The following is a 26287-nucleotide window of genomic DNA, read 5'->3' on the forward strand; positions in this document are numbered from 1 at the left end:
TTTCAAGCACAGCACACCAAACACACATTCAGCGCTGAACAGTGGGCGGTCGACGCAGTTGCATTTACATGACTTGCAGCGAGCAGCACATCCCTCGATGTCCGTTAAGCAAAGTCGGACACGGCGACGCCACATCGCGGTTCGCTGCCAAGGCGCTAGGCCACTTCATTATTTCAATTGTCACCACCGCCGGGTTCTCAAGAAAGCTCGGGTCACACAACGCAGATTCTGTACTGCCAGAGCTCACCGAGGCCAAAGCCGCCCTGCCGCACCACCACTACTCACGGCTTTCCGCCAAGTAACACAGAACCTACAACCAACACACAAGCAACGCACGTACAATCACATGTGCAATGTTGAACAACGCGCGGTCCAGAGAACGATCATGCCAAAGACGAACACGCCACGGCGTCGTTCGTCGCCAGCATCGCGCCTTCTCAAAAATCCCTAAACGATGCTGTCCCTAGGCACCTAGGAACAGGTCACGTGAGGGATTTTTGTACGACAAATAGACGCACGCTTCCCATGCATACCACAGCGCAGCAGCGCCAGATTTCCCTCTAGGTAATGTGGTGAGAAACTATGACTAGCACAGAACACTGTACTAGTGCTTTTGACAGTTATGTGGTTATGTGTGGTCGTGTGGTATTGTCATGGTATTGTGCGTCTCTGTGACCATTCGTATGCGTGACACCCTGGTACCTCAACCATATATGCCTCAGCGCCGTCTTCCGTCTCCAACAGCTTACATAAACTTTGTGTCACGTTAAAAGCGACACATCGGCTCATCAAGCGACAATGAACGAGCCCCGCTACACGTGCCAACTATGCAAATACAGCTGCAATAGTCCTGAAGCCGAGCGAAATCATTTGGAAACAAAGAAACATTTTGTAGAATTTCTAAAATACTACCTTTGGGAGCACGAGTAAGTTTTCCATGAATCAATCTTGCGAAACTGGTCGGTGGACTGGCCGGTGAAAGCGTATGTAGGAGCAATTAAAGCATGTGAATTCCTCGTTGGCGTTGCTTAATTATCCCACAGACGCGGTAGCGCTGCGTCACAAGTTGGTGCCTGAGCGTGATTGTATTGATTTAATAGCCTTTACTTACTAGTTTTAACAGCGTGCCATTATTTGGTATTATTAACGGCGCCTCCAGGACACCATAGCGGCAACGGGAACACCAGAGCTAGAATCCGGGCTGGACCGTGGTTTGGAGCTCGCAGAGGCCTCCCTGACACGCTCCGACCTCCACGTCTCCAGGACCCACGGACCGCCCTACTTCCAGCTTTGATCCCCCGCGCCCCTTGGGTGACCCGGAGATCGTGCGGCGCCTGCTTGATTATAAGCTCGGGTGCTCTCCTGAAGCCTCCGTTTGCCAGTTACATGTGCCCTCCTGGAGCAGTACTTGTAAAAAACCAGTCCATCGTAGCCTCGGAAAAAGCGTCCCGCGACTTGTGCAACATTGTGCAGCCGTGCGAGGATAATTGTGTAACGCCAAAAAGGAATTTGCCCAAAAGCAAACTTGGGATACAGTGAGCGCGGCCTCGTCTAAATATTGAAGTTACTGAATGTAGCTACAGGCCATGTTCACGCAGGCATTTATACAACGATGGGATAAAGTTGACTCAATGTCATCATTTGCAGGGACTTTCTTGTGGCAGACAAAAGAAAAGTGAAGATATCATGCCAAGAAATTGTAGACTGTATACCAGCAATCGCCTTTCGGCTGATGCCAAACCAGGAATTAAAGTTGACATTGCATGTAAGCCTGGCTGAGGATTCTCCATCCAGGGTGTTTCTGCAGGTTTGCACATTTCTTCACCAGACCAAAGTGTTTGTGCTTGAAGATGAGGCTGGTGTATGCACAGGACATGCTCAGGTAATTTGATTGCAGCATTTCTTATTGGGACTTTATTTAAAACCTTTGTGCATTACTTAGTGTATTGGACCATGTTTAAAAACCAGGCAAGATGTTTGCAACTCTGATGGTGGAAACTGTAGCAGATAATTGGAGGAATAGATTGTCTCTGACTTGATCGATGGTGAGTGTAGGCATATGATGTTCGATTATCAAATCAGCTTGAGTGCAATGTCTGGGCGACATTGAAAAGCAGCTAAGGGCGTTTTGTGTGGTGCATGGACACTATAAATAGATACTACAGGCAGACAATGAATTTCAGTTGTTGGAAACCCTTCCGATGACCTTCTAGAAACTTGGCAGTGTTGTTTTATGATAAGGGATGATGATTGTGGAGAAAATTATGAGTAAAGGGGCCACAGAATTCTTGCAACAAAGCAGGTCTCTAATGTGCAGCTCTCCACTATTTTAATAAACTCGGGTGAGCGTCAACTCTCACGTCGGTCAGTGAAGTGCACCTTTGAAAATAATAAGGGGAGGTCATGGTAAGTAGTAACAGAGTGTATCTGTGAATAGTAGTAAGGGTAGGCGCTTGTGCGCCAAGCATCCTAGTCTGGGCATCATCTGCTAGGCTATACCATTGAATCTGGCATAGCCTCTGCTGTCTATAGTTTGCAACAGCTTATTGTAACACCGGTGAGTGCACAAATGCGTGTGCCCAACAGCTTAAAAGAATAGCCTAGCAAACGATACTCACTCAAGAGTAGGCTCTGTGTGCACTCGCCTACTGTCATTACTTTCATAGCTGTGCTCTGCAACACTAGCGCTGACTGTCAGGTCAATCGATGCTCCTGTGAGATTATTAACATAATGGAGAGGTGTACTTGCGCTGGTGATCTTGGGGGGTCATGCTTTGCTGGGTGCTACTACTTGCTTTGAGTCAGCTGTCCGCACGGAGAGGTCACCACACTCATAAGAAGCTCCAGCAGAGCATTGTGAAAAGCCAGTGTCGGCAAGTTCTGTAGGAAAACCTAACAACATTGGCTAAACTTCACTTCCTCTCATGCTCAAATGAAATGTAGTTCACCTTATTAGGAGTCACTGACTACAATTAGACATTTACAGGCGGGACATGTATTGTGGGAGCTTGTACGTATTTTTACAGTGGCACATCAATTTCATATTATGTTTATTCATAAGTTCAGTAAAATCAACTTAGTGGGTGAAGTCTCATGACAAAGAAGAAAGGCAAATCTTGACTTTTTCAAATATGATTTCTTGTTGTATTTTACGTATGACTTTTTGGCTTTGCACTCTGCTATATGCAAAGTGTTTCATACTAATGTTAACAGAATTTTTAAGAATTTCCTGTGGCATTTAGCACAAATCTACTTATTGAGCTTAAATATTAAAAAAATATATATTACTTCCACTGTAATTAAATACTCCTAATTAACTAAATAAAAATTTTCACTAACTGACTTTCCAGTTAATTATTTTAACCCATATTACAATTCATGAAGCCAGCGAGTTCACAAAGCACATTCACTTGGAACGAATTTTGAAACTAACACCAGTTATGAGATGAGCACAGTCAAACTTGTAGAAATGCACACTTGTGCCACTTTTTTTTTTACCAAAACACCGTTTTATACATCGGAGCTCTAAGGTTACTGGAACATCTGTGCACTTTGATGCAAAATTGCTAAATGTATTTCTCGTAACTGGTGTCATCCTCAGAATTTGTTCCAAGTAGTTGTGACTTTGAAAGCTAAGCTACACTTTGTAAATTGCAATATGTGGTGTAAAGAAATTAGCTTAAATAGTAATTAGCAAAAATTTTTGATTAGTCAAATATTTGCTTTCAATTTTTATTTCCAATTTTCCTCTGGGATTAATTTACCTAAAGAAGTAGAATTGTGCTATATGGTCACGGGTGAGTTTCGAAAATTCTGTAACTGATTAAATAAAATACCCTGTATAACCGCATGTAAATCTACTATCTATCAAGGTTGTGGGGGGGGGTGGCATTGTACTCATCATGTAGGAAGCTTACCTGCTCGCCTTTTACAGCGAAGCTGTATACCTCTCTACCGTCCAAGGAAATTTTTGTGTCGTTGGTGTAAACAAAAAACTTGCAAAAACGTAAGCAAATACGTGGGCCGATCCCTGAGATAGTGCAATGCCGGGCCGACCCGCGGCGGAGGTGAAGCAGGCGTTAAGCACTCCCCATACGTGGGCCGATACCGAAGATAGTGCAATACCAGCCCGACCCGCGGTGGAGGTGAAGCAGGCTTTAAGCACTCCCCATATGTAGGCCGATCCTGAAGATAGTACAATGCTGGGTTGACCCACGCCAGAGGTGAAGCAGGCGTTAAGCACTCCCCATACGTGGGCCGATCCCGAACATAGTGCATTGCCGACCCGACCCGTGGCGGAGGTGCAGTTTGCCATTGAGGGGCCCACATACACAGCTTCGCTGGTCATCCTTCTTCACAGAGTGGAAGGGCACTGTGATTTTTTTGTTTGGTACTTTGGTAGCCCAATCACTTCATAAAAAGTGGTGGTGAAAGGACTTTGGCCAAGAAATAGAGAGCAAAGTGAAGCATTTTCTACGTGAAGATAGGGACACTAAAGGGAAACAGTGATGGGTCTGGACTGATAAAGTATGTGTTAAAACCTATTTTCGTAAATTTTTGTGGTAATTGGTTGATTAGAAAAGAAATAGAAATAAAACTTCAATTTTTAAATTTCACATAGAAACCTCAGCGCCATTATGCCAGTGTGACATGGATGTTGAAGTATTTTCTTGTGTCTGGGCCGTTATGGTGCAGTGAAAGTTCTCAAAACTTGCTAAGTTCATTCTGTGGCCCATTTAGAATACAAAGCAGTCAATCTTTGCCGATAAGTAATTAACCAGGCACGAGTAGATGCATTCAAGATCTATGACATCACAGCAATATGGTGCGGGAACTTCAAGGCGGCGTTGCTCCCGGTCTTGTTGCGTCTTTTCCGGCTTATCAAGCCTCTTTTCATGATTAAAGTGTTTTTTTTTTGTGTTATAGAAAGTAACTTATTAATACCTTTTATCTTTAGTGTCTCTTTAAAGTCACATAGTAACGGTGACATTTGGTAAGTTGATTAGGATCGATAAGTTAATGGTTGTGCAACAGATTAGACAAAGGTAAAAGACAACCAAACACTTTCATCCAACTGAAATTTTATTTGAAGAAGCAATTTATAAATACAGCCAGTATTATCCCAGAAACACCCATTCTGCACTACTATCAGCAAAATTTAAAATATACAATAACTATTTTTAAAAATGCAGTGACGTGGACAACAAAATGCAGTTAAGCTTGTTCCTCAGAAATCCACCTTGCTCTGCATTAACATCGTTAAGGGTATACTGATGCACAATCCACAAACTTCTTGAACGAGAAATGGTTCCATTGATTTTCGTGCCAATGTATCTTTATGCATATGCAAAACAATCATCTTGTAATTGGCAGCAAGATGAGTCTGTTAATCTGCATGTATATTGTAATTATGTTCCTTTAACCATATACGAACAGGCCTTCAGGGCATGGGAATCTAGTAGTTAATGCTGCTCACACATGGTACAGTTTGCTTGCAGCGGCACTTCCATCTGGTCTGGCCTGTGGTTCAAGAGCTATATGAATATGCACTGCCACCAGATGGCATAGATGACTTTATAGTGGTTCACAAGTGCTGCCATCTGAAACTGTTACATAAGCAGTTTTGCAGTTTTGTACACACTGACACCTAATTATCATCGTCATGAAACACCAGATGCATCCGCACACCCATTTTCATGCATGCGGAATTGACTGTAGTACTATGCATTTGGTTCTTAATATAGAAAACAGCAGCATTAACAGCCGAAGGTGGCACCACCTAAATTCTTCAATAAAATAATCTGTATTACCATAGTTGTCCTTTTGTTTCAAAATAAGGATCTTTCAGCCTTAACACTGTGCAGTACCTATTAGGGGTGTGCACATACTACTTTTTGAGACTGAATCGAATAGTGCCAGAAGCAAATTGAATACGAATATAATAGTGCCAGAAGCTAATCGAGTCGAATCGAATAGTTTGTGAATAATGTAAGCCTTTTCACTCAATATCAAACACTTTTAAAATACTGGTATTCACAACTATAGAAAGTTTCTGTCATTGCACTGCATATTGTAATGCATGCTTTAATAAAACCACAAAGGGAGCATTAAGAACAACTAAGCAGATGGTTTGCAAACTCAGGGTTCTTAGGAGATTACCTGCTCATGCATTATGAGTTTATAAAGGTAACCGTGTGAACCAATTAATATCTGAGTATGCTGTCCTAACCATACATGCGGTGCTATCCCTGGCAATGGCAGAGGTTGGCGGGGGAGGGGGGGGGGACTTTTTCTCAAGTTCAGATTGTCGAGGCAGATGGTCAAGGCTATTGTATAAAGTATGCTGTAATGAAATGTATTCTGATTTAATCTGATGAGAGGACACAGGTGCTGCATTTACAAATAAGTAGTACCAAGCTATGCCCATTGGTGAGTGCCTTGTGTAAACAATATTTTATTGCGAGTCAACATGTCTAACCAAAAAAGTTTGACTGACTGAGCGATGTAGTGTGCTCTAGTAGGTTATATCCACTGTGGACGGGATGACAAATATTGCATTGTCGCTTCAGTTTTATGTTTGGTTGTGTACAGTTGATGACGTAAAGTATTTGGAAATTATTCTTAAAATATTGTCACGGGTATAAAACTGTTTACACGATGTATTTATAAGAGATACAAAAACAGCAGCTGAGAATCCCGAGAGGCTGTTGCCACTTCGTTGGCTTCACCGTCGTCAACATTGTTCTCTTTTCCCACCATAACACGACCCCCGGCGGAAAAAGCACCGCCCCGGTGCTTCAGACGGGGCCATCAGTAATGGCATAGTAAGGCTTAAGCCAAGAGACGTGTACAACGTCAGGTGATGTGCAAACCGGTAGCATGACGGAGGTCACGAGGATTATCTCGTAACTGACATTAGTCACTTGACGTAGAACGCAGTAAGGGCCTTTGTAGCACGGAAGGAGTGTCTCGCAGAGCCCCACTCGGCGGCAAGGCGACAAAAGTAGTACGAGAGAGCCTGGTGTAAAGTATGTGTCACAATGGCGGCGATTGTAAGTGTGCTGTTGAGTTTCCTGCAGTGCCAACAAACGAGTATGGGCAAGCTGGTGAGCATGGTCAGTGTGGGCGATGGCGTTGCGGGCATACTTGGTCCTCGAATCCCTTACCAAGGGTAGTGAAGCATCCAGTGGTAATACAGGGTCACAACCAAAGAGCAAGTAAAAGGGGGAATGCCCAGCAGTATCGTGGTGTGATGAATTGTAGGCGAATGTGACGTAGGGCAGCACCACATCCCAGTCCTCGTGGTTGGGGGAAACATATTTCGATAGCATGTCAGTAATGGTCCGGTTAAGTCACACAGTAAGGCCGTTTGTCTGGGTGTGATAGGTAGCCAGTTTGTGCTTGGTAGAACATGAGCTTAGGGTATCGGCGATGATTTGGGAGAGGAAAGGGTGGCCGTGGTCGGTAAGGAGCTGTCGCGGGGCTCCATGTACTAAAATGATATCCTGGAATAGGAAATTTGTGACGTCGGTTGCGCAGCTTGTGAGAAGTGCCCGAGTGATGGCCTAGTGTGTCGCGTAATCAGTAGGGACAGCGATCCACCTGTTGCCGAAGCTGAACTCGGGGAAAGGGCCAAGGAGGTCCAAACCCACGCAAAGAATGGCTCAAGTGGAATGTCGATTGGCAGTAAGTACCTGGCAGGAAGCATTGCTGGCTTTTTCTGATGTTGACAGGGCTTGCAAGCAGCTAGGTAGCACCGTATGGAGCGTGCGAGGCTGGGCCTGTAGAAGCGGTGGTGCACGCGGTCGTACGTGCGAGCAACCCCAAGGTGTCCGGCAGTTGGGGTATCATGAAGCTCTTGAAACACGGTTTAGCGGAGGTGTTGAGGAACAACAAGAGAAGGGGAGGACCGTCAGGACGAAAATTTCGTCGGTACCATATCTCGTCTTTGAGGACGAACCACTGTAACGATGGATCAGTAGGAGAAGATTCCATTCGGTCAATGAGGGTCCTCAAGGTAGTGTCAGAGCATCACTATTTGGCCATGTCCAAAAGCTGGGAAATGGAAAGAACACTTGTGGAAGTGTCCGTGTCGACGGTGGTGGGCGTTGGTACAGGGTAACGGGAAAAGCAGTCGGTGTCCTTGTGTAGGCGACCAGACCTATACACCACAGACTAGGAATACTCTTGTAGCCGCAAAGCTCATCGTCCAAGCCTCCCTGTGGGATGGTTTAAGGACGAAAACCAACAGAGGGCATGGTGGTCCGTTATAATAGGAAAGGGCCTGCTGTATAAATAGGGGTGGAAGTTCGCTATTGCCCTCACAAGAGCCAAACGGTTCATTTTTCATTTCATTTTTCATTTCATTTATTTATCCAAAGTTCTTTGTACAGGGTGAATTTGCTAGTCAATCTAAGCACGCAGTGCTTGTAAAATGACCAGGCAGTTGGTGAAACAACATATTAAATTCATATTACCACAATTAATACATTCTTTCGCATATATGCACTGAACACCGTCCAGTTCATGAAAAAAAAAAATAACAAGTATTTTGAGTTCATGTTTTTTCATTACACAATGTTGTCAAGAAAAACATCAAAGTCAAAACATCAAAGCGATACATAAATACACCAGTCACTTACAGGACTACAACTCAATTCTTCAAACTGCTGAATTCAAAATTATACACAGGTATCGAAGCAAGAACATAAACAAAAGTTGAAAACAAAGCCGGTAAACAATTCCATGTGAGCCAACTGGCTTTACCTACTAAGTGTTTATTGAGCTTGCACACCATTTTCTGATAGCTTTATTAATTTTTTGTTTCGTGTTTATTGTACATAATTCATCACTCAATTGATTAAATACTGCAGGGACATAGTAGTTCCGGGTTCTTTTTCTATAGTGAGTGTAGACACGTGGTTTCACGTACCTCTCAGTTTGTCGCAATGTCACATTCTTTTTTACGGCAACCCTGAATTCTTTGCTGAAGTAGTGATTCTTCAAAACTACATAATTAAATAGTTCTTTCACTGGTAGTATACCCAGGGCTTGGTATTTTTCCCTTGTACCTGCGCTATCTAACGCTGTACCGTAGGTTATGCTCTTGACTATTTTACGAATTACACGATTAATTTCTTGTTTTTTGTTTTCAGAGCAAGTGCTGTATAATGTAATGCCATACATAAGTAAAGATTCAGCTAGCGCCTTAAATACAGTAAGCTTTACTTTAAATGGAGCTCTGCCTCGAAGGTGATACATCATGGCAGCAATTGATCTTAGCTTTTTACATATGTGTTTAACGTGACTATTCCAATTAAGACATTGATCGAAATGTACACCTAAATACTTTACAGTTGATTCGAGTGGCAAAGGTAGGCAACGACATGAATTACAGTCTGATGAATGCAAAAAAATCCTCCTACTAATTGTGATAGCTTTGTGGGGATTCTTAAAACAAATTAGCTTTGTTTTTCCTTTATTTATGAAAATATAATTTTCCTGAAACCAATCACATAATTTAACAATATCACTCTGTAGTTGTTGGAACCCTGTATCAATGTTGGCAACATCTATAGTAATCGCAGTGTCGTCCGCATACTGGAAAATTTTAGAATGTAATGGTAGAAGGCTGAGGTCTGTAACATAAATGTTAAAAAGCAGGGGTCCTAACGTACTACCGTGAGGCACTCCATAGTTTAGTGGCTCCAAACTGCTATATGTTTCTCCTAACCTGACACGCTGAAATCTGTCAGCAAAATAACTTGAAAAAAACTTAATGAAGTGTCCCCGAAAACCCTGATATTGCAACTTTTTTATCATAATATTATGGTCTATGGTATCGAAAGTTTGTTAGATCTAACATTAAAGCCAGGACCACTTGGTTATTTTCTACCGAACTGTTGATGTAATCGGAAAGCTCATCTAACAAGGAAGTTGTATCTTTATTCTGTGTGAAGCCAAATTGCGCATTATTGTTCAGTGAAAATCGATCACAGAATGACAGCAGCACGGATGCTACATGCTTTTCCATTATGTGGGCAAGCGCTGAAAGGATAGAAATCGGTCTGTAATTTCCGCAGTCACTCTTTTTTCCGTTTTTGTATATTGGCCTAACAACAGAGATTTTCATTCCTTTCGGTATATCTCCAGTTTGAAATATTCCATTTAGTATTTTTAATAATACGTCTTTTAGTTCCTTAAAATTACTACGGAGGTCTCGATTACGAATCTTATCAAAACCCGGTGGCTTCCACTCCTTCAAACCCTTGATGATATTCCCTAATTCGACTTCAGATATTTCTGGCAGAAAATCTGTGTTCGTGCATGTGCGTTTAGGTTTGTATTTGGTGTGCCCATCGCGACTTATTGCTCTTAGTTTTTCCGCCGCATGCAAGAACGTGTCATTGAACTTATCACACATTACTTTCGTGTCTACTGTGGGGAAGTACTTTTTTATCACGTCTTCAACGCATGCGTGTTTCGATCGGCCCATCAGGTCGTTTACCAATGCCCACGTTTTCTTTACATCGTTTTTATTTAACGAGAATTCTTGTGACAGGTATCTTTGTTTCGCAAGTCGCAATTTCGCTGTCGCCAGATTTCTTAGTGAACAGTATTCTGCTCTTTTCGTAACATCGTGCGGTTCTTTCTTGCTTTTCTGCCATGCTTTGTCCTTAAGGTAGCACAATTCTATGATATCTTGCGTGATCCATTTACTGTCAGGCTTTCTCTTCTTTACCTTTACTATTTTAGTGGAACCTTCATAAATCTTATTGAATGTTTCAATAAGACTACTGTACATGGTTAAGTGATCAAGCGGTAAGAGTGCACTCCAGTTTGTATTTTTAATTTTTGTGTCAACTTTTGCATTATCGATAATAGTTCTTGTAACCAAAGCCTTTCCTTTCTTTATTGGTTTTTCAGACATAATTGCTAACACGACAAAATAATGGTCAGCCAGTTTGTGCTTAACGCCTCCGGATGTATACCGCTGGTTGGTTAATCGAAGGATGATGTGATCAATGCAGGATTTGGAAATTTTTGAGCCCAAGTATTCCTCTCTTGTGTACTGGTTTATTGCGTTGTATAACCCATGTTCAGCTAGCAAATTAAGGTAATCAGTTACACTCCTTTGAGACTCTTGGAAGATATCTATATTTATGTCGCCTACTGAAATCAGGTGTTTCTCGTTCATATACTTATTTAGTAAAAGCTGTAGTTCCTCGATATACTTGTGTGTATTCAAGTTTGGCGGCCGATAGATCATACACAGAGTGTACGTAGTGTCCACTTTACTAATCGACAAGTTGAGCAGGGTGCAGCGGTGGTGTGGAGGTAGAACACCCGCCTTGCGTGCAAGAGGTCCGTGGTTCGAATCCCGGTGCCGCGCAATTTTCCACCGGATTAAAAAAAAATCTGCGTGTTGATAAAATTGCATAAACAGGCCTGGAGTGTGGCCTAATCCCGGTGACCAGAACCGGTAACGCACTCCCTCACCAGAGCAGGATTGGCCACCCTGGTGCAGTACTTGGCCACAACCTCCTATATGAACACAACAATCAAACCCCGGCCCTCAGTCCCCAGCATCTGCGAAGCAACTGACCACGGCGGCGGTCAGACCTGCGACACTGCAGAGGGTGCTAAGAATCCCTGGCTCCGGACAGGCCGCCATTGGAATATGAACCTGGCAACGTTTGACGCTAGAACGTTATCTAGTGAGGTGAGTCTAGCAGTGCTATTGGAGGAATTAGAGGGCAGTAAATGGGATATAATAGGACTCAGTGAAGTTAGGACGCCAAAAGAAGCATATACAGTGCTAAAAAGCGGGCACGTCCTGTGCTACCGGGCCTTAGCGGAGAGACGAGAACTAGGAGTCGGATTCCTGATTAATAAGAACATAGCTGGTAACATACAGGAATTATATAGCATTAACGAGAGGGTGGCATGTCTTGTTGTGAAACTTAATAAGAGGTACAAAATGAAGGTTATACAGGTCTACGCCCCTACATCCAGTCATGATGACCAGGAAGTCGAAAGCTTCTATGAAGACGTGGAATCGGCGATGGGTAAAGTCAAAATAAAATACACTGTACTAATGGGCGACTTCAATGCCAAGGTAGGCAAGAAGCAGGCTGGAGACAAGGCAGTGGGGGAATATGGCATAGGCACTAGGAATAGCAGGGGAGAATTATTAGTAGACTTTGCAGAACAGAATAATATGCGGATAATGAATACCTTCTTCCGCAAGCGGGATAGCCGAAAGTGGACGTGGAGGAGCCCGAACGGCGAGACTAGAAATGAAATAGACTTCATACTCTGCGCTAACCCTGGCATCATACAAGATGTGGACGTGCTCAGCAAGGTGCGCTGTAGTGACCATAAGATGGTAAGAACTCGAATTAGCCTAGACCTGAGGAGGGAACGGAAGAAACTGGTATATAAGAAGCTGATCAATGAGTTAGCGGTAAGAGGGAAAATAGAGGAATTCCAGATCAAGCTACAGAACAGGTATTCGGCTTTAACTCGGGAAGAGGACCTTAGTGTTGAAGCAATGAACGACAATCTTGTGGGCATCATTAAGGAGTGTGCAATAGAAGTCAGTGGTAACTCCGTTAGACAGGATACCAGTAAGCTATCGCAGGAGACGAAAGATCTGATCAAGAAACGCCAATGTATGAAAGCTTCTAACCCTACAGCTAGAATAGAACTGGCAGAACTTTCGAAGTTAATCAACAAGTGTAAGACAGCTGACATAAAAAAGTACAATATGGATAGAATTGAACATGTTCTCAGGAACGGAGGAAGCCTAAAAGCAGTGAAGAAGAAACTAGGAATTGGCAAGAATCAGATGTATGCGTTAAGAGACAAAGCCGGCAATATCATTACTAATATGGATGAGATAGTTCAAGTGGCTGAGGAGTTCTATAGAGATTTATACAGTACCAGTGGCACCCACGACGATGATAGAAGAGAGAATAGTCTAGAGGAATTCGAAATCCCACAGATAACGTCGGAAGAAGTAAAGAAAGCCTTGGGAGCTATGCAAAGGGGGAAGGCAGCTGGGGAGGATCAGGTAACAGCAGATTTGTTGAAGGATGGTGGGAAGATTGTTCTAGAGAAACTGGCCACCATGTATACGCAATGCCTCATGACTTCGAGCGTACCGGAATCTTGGAAAAACGCTAACATAATCCTAATCCATAAGAAAGGGGACGCCAAAGACTTGAAAAATTATAGACCGATCAGCTTTACTGTCCATTGCCTACAAAGTATTTGCCATTGCCTACAAAGGTAATTGCAAATAGAATCAGGAACACCTTAAGCTTCCGTCAACCAAAGGACCAGGCAGGATTCTGTAAAGGCTTCTACTCAACAATAGACCATATTCACACTATCAATCAAGTGATAGAAAAATGTGCGGAATATAACCAGCCCTTATATATAGCTTTCATTGATTATGAGAAAGCGTTTGATTCAGTCGAAACCTCAGCAGTCATGGAGGCATTGCAGAATCAGGGTGTAGGCGAGCCGTATGTAAAAATACTGAAAGATATCTCTAGCAGCTCCACAGCCACCGTAGTCCTCCATAAAGAAAGCAACAAAATCTCAATAAAGAAAGGCGTCAGACAGGGAGATACGATCTCTCCAATGCTATTCACAGCGTGTTTACAGGAGGTATTCAGAGACCTGGATTGGGAAGAATTGGGGATAAGAGTTAATGGAGAATACCTTAGTAACTTGCGATTTGCTGATGATATTGCCTTGCTTAGTAACTCAGAGGACCAACTGCAATGCATGCTCACTGACCTGTAGAGGCAAAGCTGAAGGGTGGGTCTAAAAATTAATCTGCAGAAAACTAAAGTAATGTTTAACAGTCTCGGAAGGGAACAGCAGTTTACAATAGGTAGTGAGGCACTGGAAGTGGTAAGGGAATACATCTACTTAGGACAGGTAGTGACTGCGGATCCGGATCATGAGACTGAAATAATCAGAAGAATAAGAATGGGCTGGGGTGCGTTTGGCAGGCATTCTCAGATCATGAACAGCAGGTTGCCATTATCCCTGAAGAGAAAAGTTTATAACACCTGTGTCTTACCAGTACTCAAGTACGGGGCAGAAACCTGGAGGCTTATGAAAAGGGTTCTACTCAAATCGAGGACGACGCAACGAGCTATGGAAAGAAGAATGATAGGTGTAACGTTAAGGGATAAGAAAAGAGCAGATTGGGTGAGGGAACAAACGCGAGTTAATGATATCTTAGTTGAAATCAAGAAAAAGAAATGGGCATGGGCAGGACGTGTAATGAGGAGGGAAGATAACCGATGGTCATTAAGAGTTACGGAATGGATTCCAAGGGAAGGAAAGCGTAGCAGAGGGCGGCAGAAAGTTAGGTGGGCGGATGAGATTAAGAAGTTTGCAGGGACAACATGGCCACAATTAGTACATGACCGGGGTAGTTGGAGAAGTATGGGAGAGGCCTTTGCCCTGCAGTGGGCATAACCAGGCTGATGATGATGATGATGATGAAGTTGAGTAGCTCGGCATTATCAAATTTTACCTCAATACTGTATGACAACCAGCTATCTTTCACAAACACCAAAACACGTCCACCTTTCCTATTTTCCCGACATACGGTATATTGCGAGTAGCCTCTGAGGCAATACAACCTTAACCTTTCCGCTGTAATGTTGATTTCAGACAGCGCAATGACATCTACATCAGGCATTGTTTGCAAATACGCACACAAGTGATCCCAATTTTTCTGCAGGCTACGAATGTTCACGTGTAGTAATTTTAGCTCTTCATGCAGTGTTTCTTCCCTTAATGTTTCAAGGATATGCTTATACCATTTGCTGAAGGATTCAAGTGGCCCCATTAGTTTATTTTTGCAAGATCAGCCACGCTATTGACACTAATTACATTAGAACCTTCTTCCTTCCTGACCAACACCTTGCCGTTCTTTGTCCAGACAAATTTGTACCCTTTCTTTTTCGCCAGCTGTCGAGTCTGCCAAAATAAGTTCTGAAAAAGAAGCAAATAAGAAGTGAAACTCTGTAGGGTTGCCGATGGATTGGTGGATTATTGCCTGTATGTATACGATCTTTGACAAGTTGCACTCGGTAATAGAGTAATTCCACTCCGCAGGTGACAAAAGACAGCTAGCATACATGATGACACGTTCATGGCCATGTTGAAATTGTGCCAAGGTGGTAACGGCATCGGTGCACACCTCTGTAGGGGCTGAAGTAGCAACGCGTCCTAGAATCGGGGGGATGGTGAGCATGGTGGTAAGGCGAGAAAAGGCGGCGGCCTGAGAGGCTCCCCATGAAAACGGCACCCTTTCCTTCAGGAGATCTGTTAGAGGGCTTGCTATGATGGAAAAATCTTTAAGAAAGCAGTGGAAGTAAGAGCAAAAACCCACGAAACTTCGGACATCCTTTGCAGACTGTGGAACAGGAAACTCTTTCACAGTGTGAATTTTCTCTTGGTCCAGTCGGATGCCAGTCACATTGATGACATGTCCAAGGACAGTAATCTCACGGTGGCCGAGGTTACATTTCTTGGAGTTGAGCTGTAGAACGAACTTGCGAAAAACAGCAAGTACAGCTGAAAGGTGCTCAATGTGTGTGCTGAATGTGGGCGAAAACACAATAGCATCATCTAGGTAGCACAGACAAGTCGACCACTTGAATTCTTGGAGTAATGAGTCCATCATACGCTCAAATGTAGCCGGAGCGTTGCATAGCCCATCAGGCGTTATAAAGGCGGTCTTTTCACGATCAAGATCATCCACAGCAATTTGGCTGTATCCGAACCGTAGGTCGATGGATGAAAAATACTGTGCCCCGTATAGGCAATCGAGGGCGTCATCGATACGAGGTAGTGAGTAGACGTCCTTTTTCGTGATGTGGTTGAGGTGGCGGTAATCGACGCAGAATCTCCATGCGCCGTCCTTCTTTTTGACCAGCACGACAGGTTACACCTAGGGACTTAACGATGGCTCAATGATGTCTTTTGCTAGCATCTTGTCTACTTCCATTTGATGACGTGGGGCTCCGAAGCTGAAACTCTGTAGGGTTGCCGATGGATGGGTGGATTATAGCCTGTATGTATACGATCTTTGACAAGTGATGTCTGGCCTAAGGGCCGGTTGTTCAGGTTGAATATGTCCTTGTATGAAAGCAAGAGACTGCAGAGCTGTTCAGCCTCCACAGGTGTGAGATTTGGGGCGATCACTTTTCGAATGTTGTCAGTACAATTGGGAAACCGGAAAGACTCACAGGAAGCGTCGACGGCAAAAGTTTCAACGCAGCTAACGTCTAAAGCAGTGATCGTAGCCAGGGTGATATCTTAAGGGAAAATTCGCTTAGTGAGCCCAAAATTACGTGTGATTGTCTGTGACCCTCAGTATTGTATGCCCAGTATGTTGTGGGTGAGAACGATGGCAGTTTTAGGAGCGGAGATGTAATCACCATTGGGAACTGGCGTAGAAGGCGACATTTCGATGTATGTGAAGACCTGTGGTGGAACGTGAACAAAATCAGTCAGTCTTAGGCGAATTTCGTGTGGTGTCGGAGGAACGCCCAGTAGAGGCAGGTCAAGACGCACAGTACTTGAGGAACAATCGATGAGTGCTGAATGGGCGGAGAGGAAGTCTAGGCCTAGTATGAGGTCATAGGGGCATTGGTCAAGCACAGTGAAAAGGACGACAGTATGGCGGCCGGAAATGCTCACACGTGCAGTACACATTCCGACCACAGTCACCGTGTTACCGTCGGTGATTCGTATGAACCGAGTAATGGCAGGAATTAACAATTTTCTTTAAATGGCGGCGTAGGTGGCTAGTCATAATTGATATGTGTACTCCAGTTATACTTTGTTTTGCGCTAAACAAAGTATTCATGGATTCGCACCAACTAGCCCGCCAACACATTGTGTGCTCCAGTACCTGTGAGTGCTGTGACAGGTGTGCCATCAACTTGGACGTCAAGAAGGTTATGTCTCGTAAAGAGTGTCACAGGAGGATTTTGTGGCAAATCCGACATTGCAGCACCACCTTGAGGTGCCGCATTGCCTAGTTTTCCTGCTGGGACGGTCCTGGGTAGGTCGGCAACGGCGAGCGGTGAAGCTGGGGCGGACGTGACTGGCGACGTTGAGGCGAGGGCGAGCAAGCATAGCAGCAAGTTGAGGTAGTGGCATCGGAAGCATCGTAGAAGCAATGGGTCGAAGAACTTTGGGGCAAACTTGAATTCCAGAAGGTGTTTAGAGGCAGGGACGGCCAACGGCTCCGGCAGTGACAGGAAACGTGACCGATTCGGCTGCAGCAGAAACAGATCGGCCTGTCGTCAGGTGTACACCAGTCCGATGAATTTAGGGCAGTGTAGGAATAAGAGGCACTGTAAGGCGGACTACGATAGGACAGGTGTCAGGACGACTGAAGGAGCAGGCGCTGGGAAGACCCATATTAGCAATTTCCTGGCGAACCACGCACTGGATCAGCGATATCGTCTCAGCAGTGTTGTTCCAAGACGTCTGTTGAGGCGAGGCAGGAAACGCTGCTTCGAGTTCGCGGCGGTGGTGGTGGCAAGCTAAATTGGTCGGTGGGGTCGGTACAAGAAGAGGTCGCTGCATTATTTGAAAGTCGTGTAAACTGATTGTGTATGCGGCGACTCTTCGCCTGCTTGAAACGGCGGCATTCCTTCATGATGGCATCGACAGTCGATAGGCTTCTAAAGACCAGAAGGTTGAATGCATCGTCCATGATGCCTTTGATAATGTGTCCAACCTTGTCCGCCTCTGGCATAGACGTGTCAATTTGACAGAGGGCGAGGATGTCCTGAATGTAGGAGACGTATATATGACTCGGTAGCAGTTTGGGCACACATGGCGAGTTGTTGCTTGACGGCTAGTTGTCGACTGGTTGGATTGCCAAAAACGTCAAACAGCTTTTCTTTAAACAACTCCCAGCTTGTTAGCTCTTTCATGTATGTGTAAAACCACGTTCGCTGTGTTCCGTTGAGGTAGAACACGACATTGGCCCACATTATGGTCAGATCCCACCTGCTCACCTTGCTGACATGGTCATACATCTTCCACCATTCTTCTATGTCAACACTATCGGGGCCGGTAAACTTGCCGGGGTCTTGCAGCTGAGGTAGAGCAACGTACTGGGTATGCGTAGCCGGCAATGCAGCTGCAGAGCCTTCCGCTGGAAGCATGTTACCCGGCTGGGTGAGATGTCTGCTGCCGAGCTCCATGGCAAAGACGCATACCCCGCACATCCACCGAAATGTCACAGGGATAAAACTATTTACACGATGTATTTACAAGAGATACATAAACAGCAGCCGAGAATCCTGAGAGGCTTTTGCCACTTCGTCGTCTTCACCATCGTCGACATTGCCCTCTTTTCCCACCGTAACAATATTTGTAATTTAAAATGGTGGCTATGCAACTCAAGGACGTGATCGAATAATGACTATTCGATTCACGAATTGAGTTTAATAGGACAATATTCCAAAGTTTTAAATATTTGCACACCCCTAGTGCCTATTCAGCCATGCAGAATAAGATAAAAATGCCAACGTGCATGTGTATCTCAAAGTTGTGCAAATCACAGCCACTCACTAGACAAGTGTTTATTTACCCCTGCATGATCTATATCCACTTGTACACTTCATGTGCCTCCAATGTATTTATTCTGAGAGGTGTGAGTAATGGTTTGCATCATGTGACCTTGTGGTACTAAGTAGCTGCATGTTTTGACAGAGCCACTATCTTCCTTATCTGTGCTTGCTCATTTATTTGTTATCTCCCCCAACAACTTGCTTGCATTAAGGCTGGCGTTCTGCTAGTCTTAAACCTCGTGGCATTTTCATTCTACCATGCATCTGTTTCAGTTTGCCTGATATTGGGAGTTCTCGTTGCGTTCATCTTGCATGCTTTGCTGAGTTATTGATAGCCTTTTTCTTAAAAGGGCTTCCTTTTGGAACTGCTACACTATGACTGTGAGGTCTTAGTAGGAGTATTGGTCTCCAGTGAAGCTTATCAAATGACAAGCTGGTGGCATGTTCTATGAAATTAGTGCAAGTGCAATCATCATATGAAAGAGATGCATTACAGCACTAACTCACTACTAGCACCTTTATAATGTCCACATCACATGTACTTATGTATTTACTGCACTCCCCCTTTACCTCCCCTAATCCCCCTCTCCATAAATAATGCTGTAGAAGTTGTACACAGCTGCCCCGCTAGTAAAAAAAAAAATATATGAATTCAAGAATAAATGGGTGGGGGGCATGGAACTTACAATCTGCAGTTCATGACTACGTGATTCTATGAACTTTTCGCAGATATGCTTGCCACACAGGCCGGTGTACAAATGACTGCCTAGTCGGGCACATGGCTGCCCTTGTCAAATGGTTCTGGATCTCATCTGCCGGACCAATGTAAATGGTGTACATGTAGACCTGTGCTTTATAAAGCTAAGATTTTTAGGAGGAGCTGGCACACACGTCAGCTACCTGAAGCAACACAAAATTAGATGCAGTCAGAATGCATCTCTGTGATGTCTGTTGTCTTTAATGGTGAATATCATATCTTTCATTGAGCTGGTGATTGCAGTTGTTTTAGTGTTTGCTGTGCACATGATTCCTATCTAAGTGGCTGTGATGCAGTAAAGATGTAAATTGAAATTGAGTGCTTTGTCATGTCTCTTCTATATGATGGCTGTGCTTGCATTAATTTACTTTAGATCACAGTGCCAGATTGCATCAATTTCTACTGCACAATAATCGTGAAATCAAGGAACTGAATTGTTTTACTTTTTTTTAATTGCTAAAGGCTCTCTGGTAAATAAATAAAAAGAAGAAGTGACAGTCACTTATGTATCCTTACGTGATTTGAATGCGAAAGTATTATGACTTCTCTAAGTTATTACCTTAAGTTAAAATCTACCTTAACCCACCTTGCTCTAATTTGTACCAACCTTAATCCACTGTAATTCACCTTAATCCACTTTAATACACCTTAATCCAATTTTGCGAGTGGGCCAGGTCGTTTTTTTGGGTGTGGGCCATGGCGTCCGTCTGACGCCGTGGCCATTCCCCATGAGATTTTGCAGTGTGAGCCGCAGTAGGCCCAGCACTCGGAATGTGATGTCATCACTTGGTCATGATGGTTTTCTTGCCATCGAATGTTAACGCCAGATGCTTGCTGGATTTTTCACTTCATCGGGCATATAAGGCTTTTGCCTTAAAATACTTCTAGGTCAGCGTAATGTAGCCATTCCCTCTGCTTGATTCTATGCCTCACTTATCAACTGCTCATGGCTAGGTGATTGGCTGATAACGCAGGCAGAGCCCTGCCTTGACCACTGAAGTGTGACAGGGAATGACATTGGAATAGAATTGTTATAATATCCCGGCCCTGAATTGAAGAACCGTGTTTATTTGATTGAAACTAGAACATAGAGGGTAGGTGTAATGTAGGCTTCGTCAAGTATGATCCCTTATCTGCTTAGTCTCTCAACTACAAAGGTTATTTCATAAAGACATGCATCACAGCTTATCCAATGCCAAACTGGTGCTTATAAGGAATATTAAACATGTTGGAGGCTGTTTCTTTGTATAATGATGCACTGCCTATTTTGCTTCTGCTGGAAGGACATTGTATACATATATTTATTACCTTTCTAAAGATTGTGCAGTTAATATTGTACTAACATGGCTAGAAGCTGGACTTGCAACTCTATAAGAAGCTATGATATTGTCATAAAATATATTTGCATAAAAAAAGTTTGTGCAATACAGGGTACTAAAATTTCAATATAGTTAAAATTCGATCTAACGAAACCAGATTTTACGCAGAAATTTCCTTTCCCCATCAGGTACCCATAGGGTTAAATGTTGTCATCAACCCGAATTAACGAAACTAACTTGGCCGAACTCGATTTAACGAAGTTTTTCCTGAAAAAATATTAGTAAAAAAGGGCGTGATTTCTTTCTAATTTTGACACAGACAGGCTTTTCTGCGAGCATGCATTCTAAAGCTATCGCATTAAGCCTTCTAGGTGCCCTAGTCACAGCCCTAGCTTTATTTTGACAAGGCTGCACGCTGTGCTCATGCACGAAACAGTGGACTCAACACCGCCTCGGTAGGGGCGGCGGTGGTTGCTTCCATTATTTCATGGTTTGTGTGACGGATGGCTGGATTAGCGGTAAATACAATGCTGCGGTAGTTTTTGCACATGGCTACGTTACAATTTTAGATTTTGAAGGAGCAAAAAGATTCCTTTCTCGATTTTATGAACTTCCTGATTTAACGAAATAATTCGAGCATGGTCATCACTTCATTAAACTGAGTTTCAACTGTATGTGGTACTTGATTACCTTTAGGCATTAGTTGCAAAGCCAAGCAGATAAGGCATTGCATTTCTCAGGGTACTGAAGACGCCCATTTTTGAACATGTAAAATTAAGCCACTGCAGTTTCACTTCTACCTTTAACTTTTTTTGTATGGCTGACTGACATTATGGCTGACAAGTTTATTGTAGTTCTAGTTTGAGATGATCACTGTTCAACTGTCTTTGTGCACAAGAAAAATTGTAGTAGGAAGCAGTGGCAGCTATAGCTGGTGCAGTGGTATGTGCAGTAAGACTGTCAGTGTTTTGCACAACATTGTGGTAAATGTTTTCAGTGGTGTTCAAACAATGTGCACATAACCTGCAGTGCTGAAGTCAAGCGTTGTGTGTCACAACTCAGCCCATCTAATATTAACTTACTTAGCCCTGGGGCTGGCCCAAAAAGACGAGACAAGAAAGGGTCACAGAGTTACATGCAAAGATTACTCAATGGAAATCTGGCCCTGATATTGTTCAGTTGCCGTGAGAATCGTGGGTGCAATGGATGCATTTTTCTACAATTTGGGGAGGACTTGTTGAGAAAGTCAGTTCGATTGTTTTTATGGTTCTCAAACGAGTTGCATTCTGGCCTCATAACATTTCTTTAGACCAGTTAGGTGTTTTACATTCAGAATAAGTTGCATAATTTTTGGTGCATAACTAAACTGTGAGTGGTAGAAATGCGGGGCTAAAGGAGTCTAATGATTGCTGTGCAAGAAAGTCATAACAAAGAGCAAGCTTCAAGAACACTTTATATAGGAATCCACAAAATTGTAAGAAGGATGAAGTTTAGGCAAACCCATCATTCCTGTGCACTCGGACACTAGTGGCTGATTTCCCTCATCCTGGCATGAAACTATTGGAAAAGTTAGGTGGCCTAGGTGCGAACCTATGCAGAGATGTGCTTGGGCTCAGTGTATTCTCTGAACAGTTTCCATGAGGCAGCCCACTTCCAACATGCTTTCCTGCTCAACTATCAGTGTTTTTCCATGTGCCTTCTACAATTTTTGTCAAAATATTTGCTCAGAAAATGTGATAAACGTGAAGGATTCGTATCTGGGGCAAGATGTTTTCTCTTCAGCATATGCCTTGGAATATGAGAAGGGAGCTTCTGGGGCAACAGAGTGAACTTCTTCAGCATTCAGACTTAACTTCTGCAGTGGTGGCCTAGTGGTAGAGCATCTGCCCCGTATGTGGGAGGTACTGGGTTCAAATCCTGGTGCCGCCGGAAACTCGCCAGTTTTTCTAATGGGTAGAGATGTCCCAAGCACCAAGCCGGGGGAGGCTTGGTGCTTGGCTGTTGTCGGGGTTTGCATTTTGAAAGGGAGCCCTATAGAGATTATGTGCGGGGTGTGTGGGCGCCCATTGTCCAACCACAGATGACTGTTGAAGAGCATCCACCGTGGCGTGGGAGGCAGACCAGAGCTGCCTCCAGGTACCTACCGGTAAAATAGGTACAAGCGCGCTCCCAGCCAGGTGCTGCGCTATTATGGGAATTCAATGTTTGAAAAGGGGTGTTTGTCCCCAACCTGAGCATGCTCCCAAGGTGTATTGGGACGCCACATGGGAAATGGCTGCCATGGGAGCGGCCCAAACCTCCTTTTTTCATTATCGTGGATTCTGACTAAAGATGACGAAATTTTACTGCTTAATCCTTTATGAAAAACAATGTAGACAATGTTTTAAGCATTTGTTTATAAAATATAACCATTTATTGCAAAAGTGAAGCTTAACAGCAATATGCAAGTGAAAAGTATAATCGAGAAGCTTAGCCTGTTCTTGGTCATTTTTATCAGAAACAAGTAGGCGAACCCAGCTTGTTCATGGCACAAAAGAGATTAAGGCAGTTACAATACTACTAATTTGTTATAACAGCTATAGCTGTAAGAAAAGGCTTGAAACTAGGTCAGCAATTGACTTCTAGCCAGGTAGAAAATGAAGTGCCTTAACTTTTGGTGACTGTTAGTTCACTCAGTTGAGCCCTTCACTTGCCCCGATTCTTTCATGAAACTGTCAAAGTAGCCATGAAATGTTGTTGCAATTTGCCGCACATCTTTTGAAAAAATGGTGCATGCAGTGACAAGACTTTATGCCCTGAGAAATATGCCCTGAGAAAAAGCTGCTTAACACACTTTTATCAGCATAGAAATGACCATCCCCCTGAAGGGCATACACTTTTCTGCGGCTAATCCTTCACTTATGGTTTCAATTTCTAAGCTAGCTAGGCCAGCAAAATTGATACAGAAAACTTGAGAAATTCAAAATTTTATTTTACAGAGTTGCCCCCACTTTTATTGCTGCATTCACTGGCTAATTCCATGCTTCGTTTTTTTATGTTGTGACCCATTACACAGGTGCCCATTGAAGCCGGCACAGCATACAGCATTGTCCTGCAGTGCCTTGCACAGCAACAAGGGAGAGTTCGGATACCGTTGGCATTCAAATTTCAGGAGGACAATCCCAATAAAAGGCTGTTCACTATAGTCAGATACATTGATGCTACCATCTGGGAAGATGGAGGAGATAACCTGGAGCCAGTGGAGCCCTACACGTTTGTTGTTCCATTGCCCCAGTTGCCTGACTCAGACCGCATCATTCCTGGGAAGCGTCCTAAGAGGTTAGTGGCTTCTGCTTGTCCTCATTTGTGCTCTTAGAAAGTTCGATGGGGGTGAAATGCAAAAACGCTCGTGGTACTGTGTATTGGGTGCACGCTAAGTAACCCCAGGTGGTCAAAATTAATGCAGAGTCCCCCACTACGGCGTGTCTCCTAACCATATCTTGTTTTTGGCACCTAAAACCCCTATTATTATTATTATTATTATTATTATTATTATTATTATTATTATTATTATTATTATTATTATTATTATTATGCAACGGGGGTGTTCGCCTAGTAGAAGGGTCACTTGTTATAGGTTGTAGCGCTAGGCTTAAACAGGTCGGCGCTATATCGTAACGGGGAAGCAAGCACTTCTCGTCGTCGTCTTCTCTTGCACCAGCACACCAGCACCATGCCCACTGCCCAGTGCCTTCAGTACAATTACTATTTTTTGTGCTGTTAGCAGTACTGTGTACTACTTGTCAGCCTTTGGTCTGCTTCGTTGTTAAGTTTGCTTCCGCAGATTTGTGTTTGCTTTTGTCTTTCTGCTAGAATTTTGACCACAATACATTTGGTAGTATTTGCTGGTGCCATTCCTCGCAGCTTACTGTAATGAGCATGCTTGAAGATATCTAGAGCGCTCATTTGCTTGACAGTTTTCACAGCCAGACTTAACACTTGGTACATTATTAAATGCTGCTTTGGGCTCTTTCTTCTTGTGTTATGAAAGTAACGGAAATCTTTTGCACTGCAGTTGCTTCTCGCCAGTGCTTCTCCCCTTTTCCCTCTTCTTCAGGAGGAAAAATACTAATGCTTTAAAGCGAAGCTTTATTTGCGAACCCTCCCGAACTTTCCCGACTATGGCTACTGGGTGCTGCTGCTGTCTTGCCGAATCACACGCACTTTAAAACAAATTGAATTACGTGGACGATGGTGGGACCAAACCTCAGTCCCCCAACACAGCAGCCTGATGCTCTAACCATTCGGCCACAATCGCACATAGTACTTCTATTGTGACAACACCGACTAGCTCTTCGATATGAATGCTATGTGTGTCACATTGTGTAACAAAAATATGCGAGGACTCATGTGCACGTGCCAGCTTCCTTTACGCTCGAGATGCAGGAATGAAATAGACAAACTTATAGTATTTGAATAACCCCTTCATAAAAGCTTTACTTCACATAGATCCAAGGTGTACGTCGGATCTGCACAACTTTTATGCATGCATTTATTTAGCCCTTCCTTGCAACTGTGGTACAAATCCTCATGGAATGCCATTGTGTTTTGTTGCATATTTCAAGGACAGATATCTCTAATGGTGCCACTCTTGGTATTCCTACTGAACTGATATGCCTTGAACATTACCCACATTTTGTTCTGCAATTGCAATATGCACCTTAAAGTGAATAATTAAACTGCTGAGTGGTATACATTGTTAATAATTAATGAATTGCACAGTGGGAGTTGTCATTGAAATGTCTGCTTCTTGAAGTAATACAAATGAAGTTGTGGAATTGGGTTATTTGCCAGAGACAATTAAAAAAAGAACAGTCTGAAAGACTAATAATTCTGTATACACAAGGAGTTCTGAGAAAACGACAAACTTTCTTGCTGATTTGTACACAAGTGTGGGCAATCTAAGCTAACATGTTTCCTCAAATGACACTTTTCGAGGTCCTTATTGCTCTGCATTGTGACCCATCGGTGTGGTCATGCTTCTTTGCAACTTTCACGAGCTCCAGACTGAAGATGTTTGAACACTACAGGAAAGCCCTGCACAACTGCTCAAGGGGACTAACTGCCATGACCCACGTTGCAGTGAACATTTAACCCTTTCACTGTTGGGCTTTTCAAAGGTGGCGCACACCCAGTGTCAGTTTCTTTTCTCAAATTGACATGGAAATGGCAAATACACTCTTTGTATGGTCCTCGCATTCCTATCTTCATTTTGTATCTCCTACCTAGTTTTGTTCTGAAGCGCATGCTTCCGCAATAGAGCCACTTTGTCAGGGTCAGATGGCAGAAACACACAAGAATGGTAGCCTTGCACGACAACGTGAATATTTGAATGGGGAATTGCCACAGTAGCGATGCACAAAGTCTAGGAGCCACTCTGCTCATCTGTGGATGCATGCTACGCATGGCGCAACCACATTCACAAAGGAGTGCTTTCCGCTGTGCGCTAACAAAAACCCAGACTGAGCAAACCCAGAGAAATTAGATAATATGTTTTTAGAAATATACTACAGATGGTGGAACTACTTCAGAGCTTGCCTCGT

The 26287-nt window shown here is 43.5% G+C and overlaps 1 protein-coding gene across 2 annotated transcripts in view; it reads left to right on the plus strand.

Annotated features, from left to right (window-relative positions):
• Positions 1 to 583: 583 nt before the first annotated feature.
• LOC126547910 (putative helicase MOV-10) overlaps positions 584 to 26287 on the plus strand; it is a 115097-nt gene continuing 89393 nt past the window's right edge. For both annotated transcript variants that reach the window (XM_050195958.3, XM_055063754.2), the window contains exons 1-3: positions 584 to 926; positions 1648 to 1882; positions 23761 to 24023. In XM_050195958.3, the coding sequence (XP_050051915.1) occupies positions 799 to 926; positions 1648 to 1882; positions 23761 to 24023 (626 nt within the window). In that variant the 5' untranslated portion in view covers positions 584 to 798. The remainder of the gene's footprint in view (positions 927 to 1647; positions 1883 to 23760; positions 24024 to 26287) is intronic.

The sequence above is a fragment of the Dermacentor andersoni genome, chromosome 1, assembly GCF_023375885.2.
Source record: "Dermacentor andersoni chromosome 1, qqDerAnde1_hic_scaffold, whole genome shotgun sequence".
In the NCBI taxonomy this organism is placed as follows: domain Eukaryota; kingdom Metazoa; phylum Arthropoda; class Arachnida; order Ixodida; family Ixodidae; genus Dermacentor; species Dermacentor andersoni.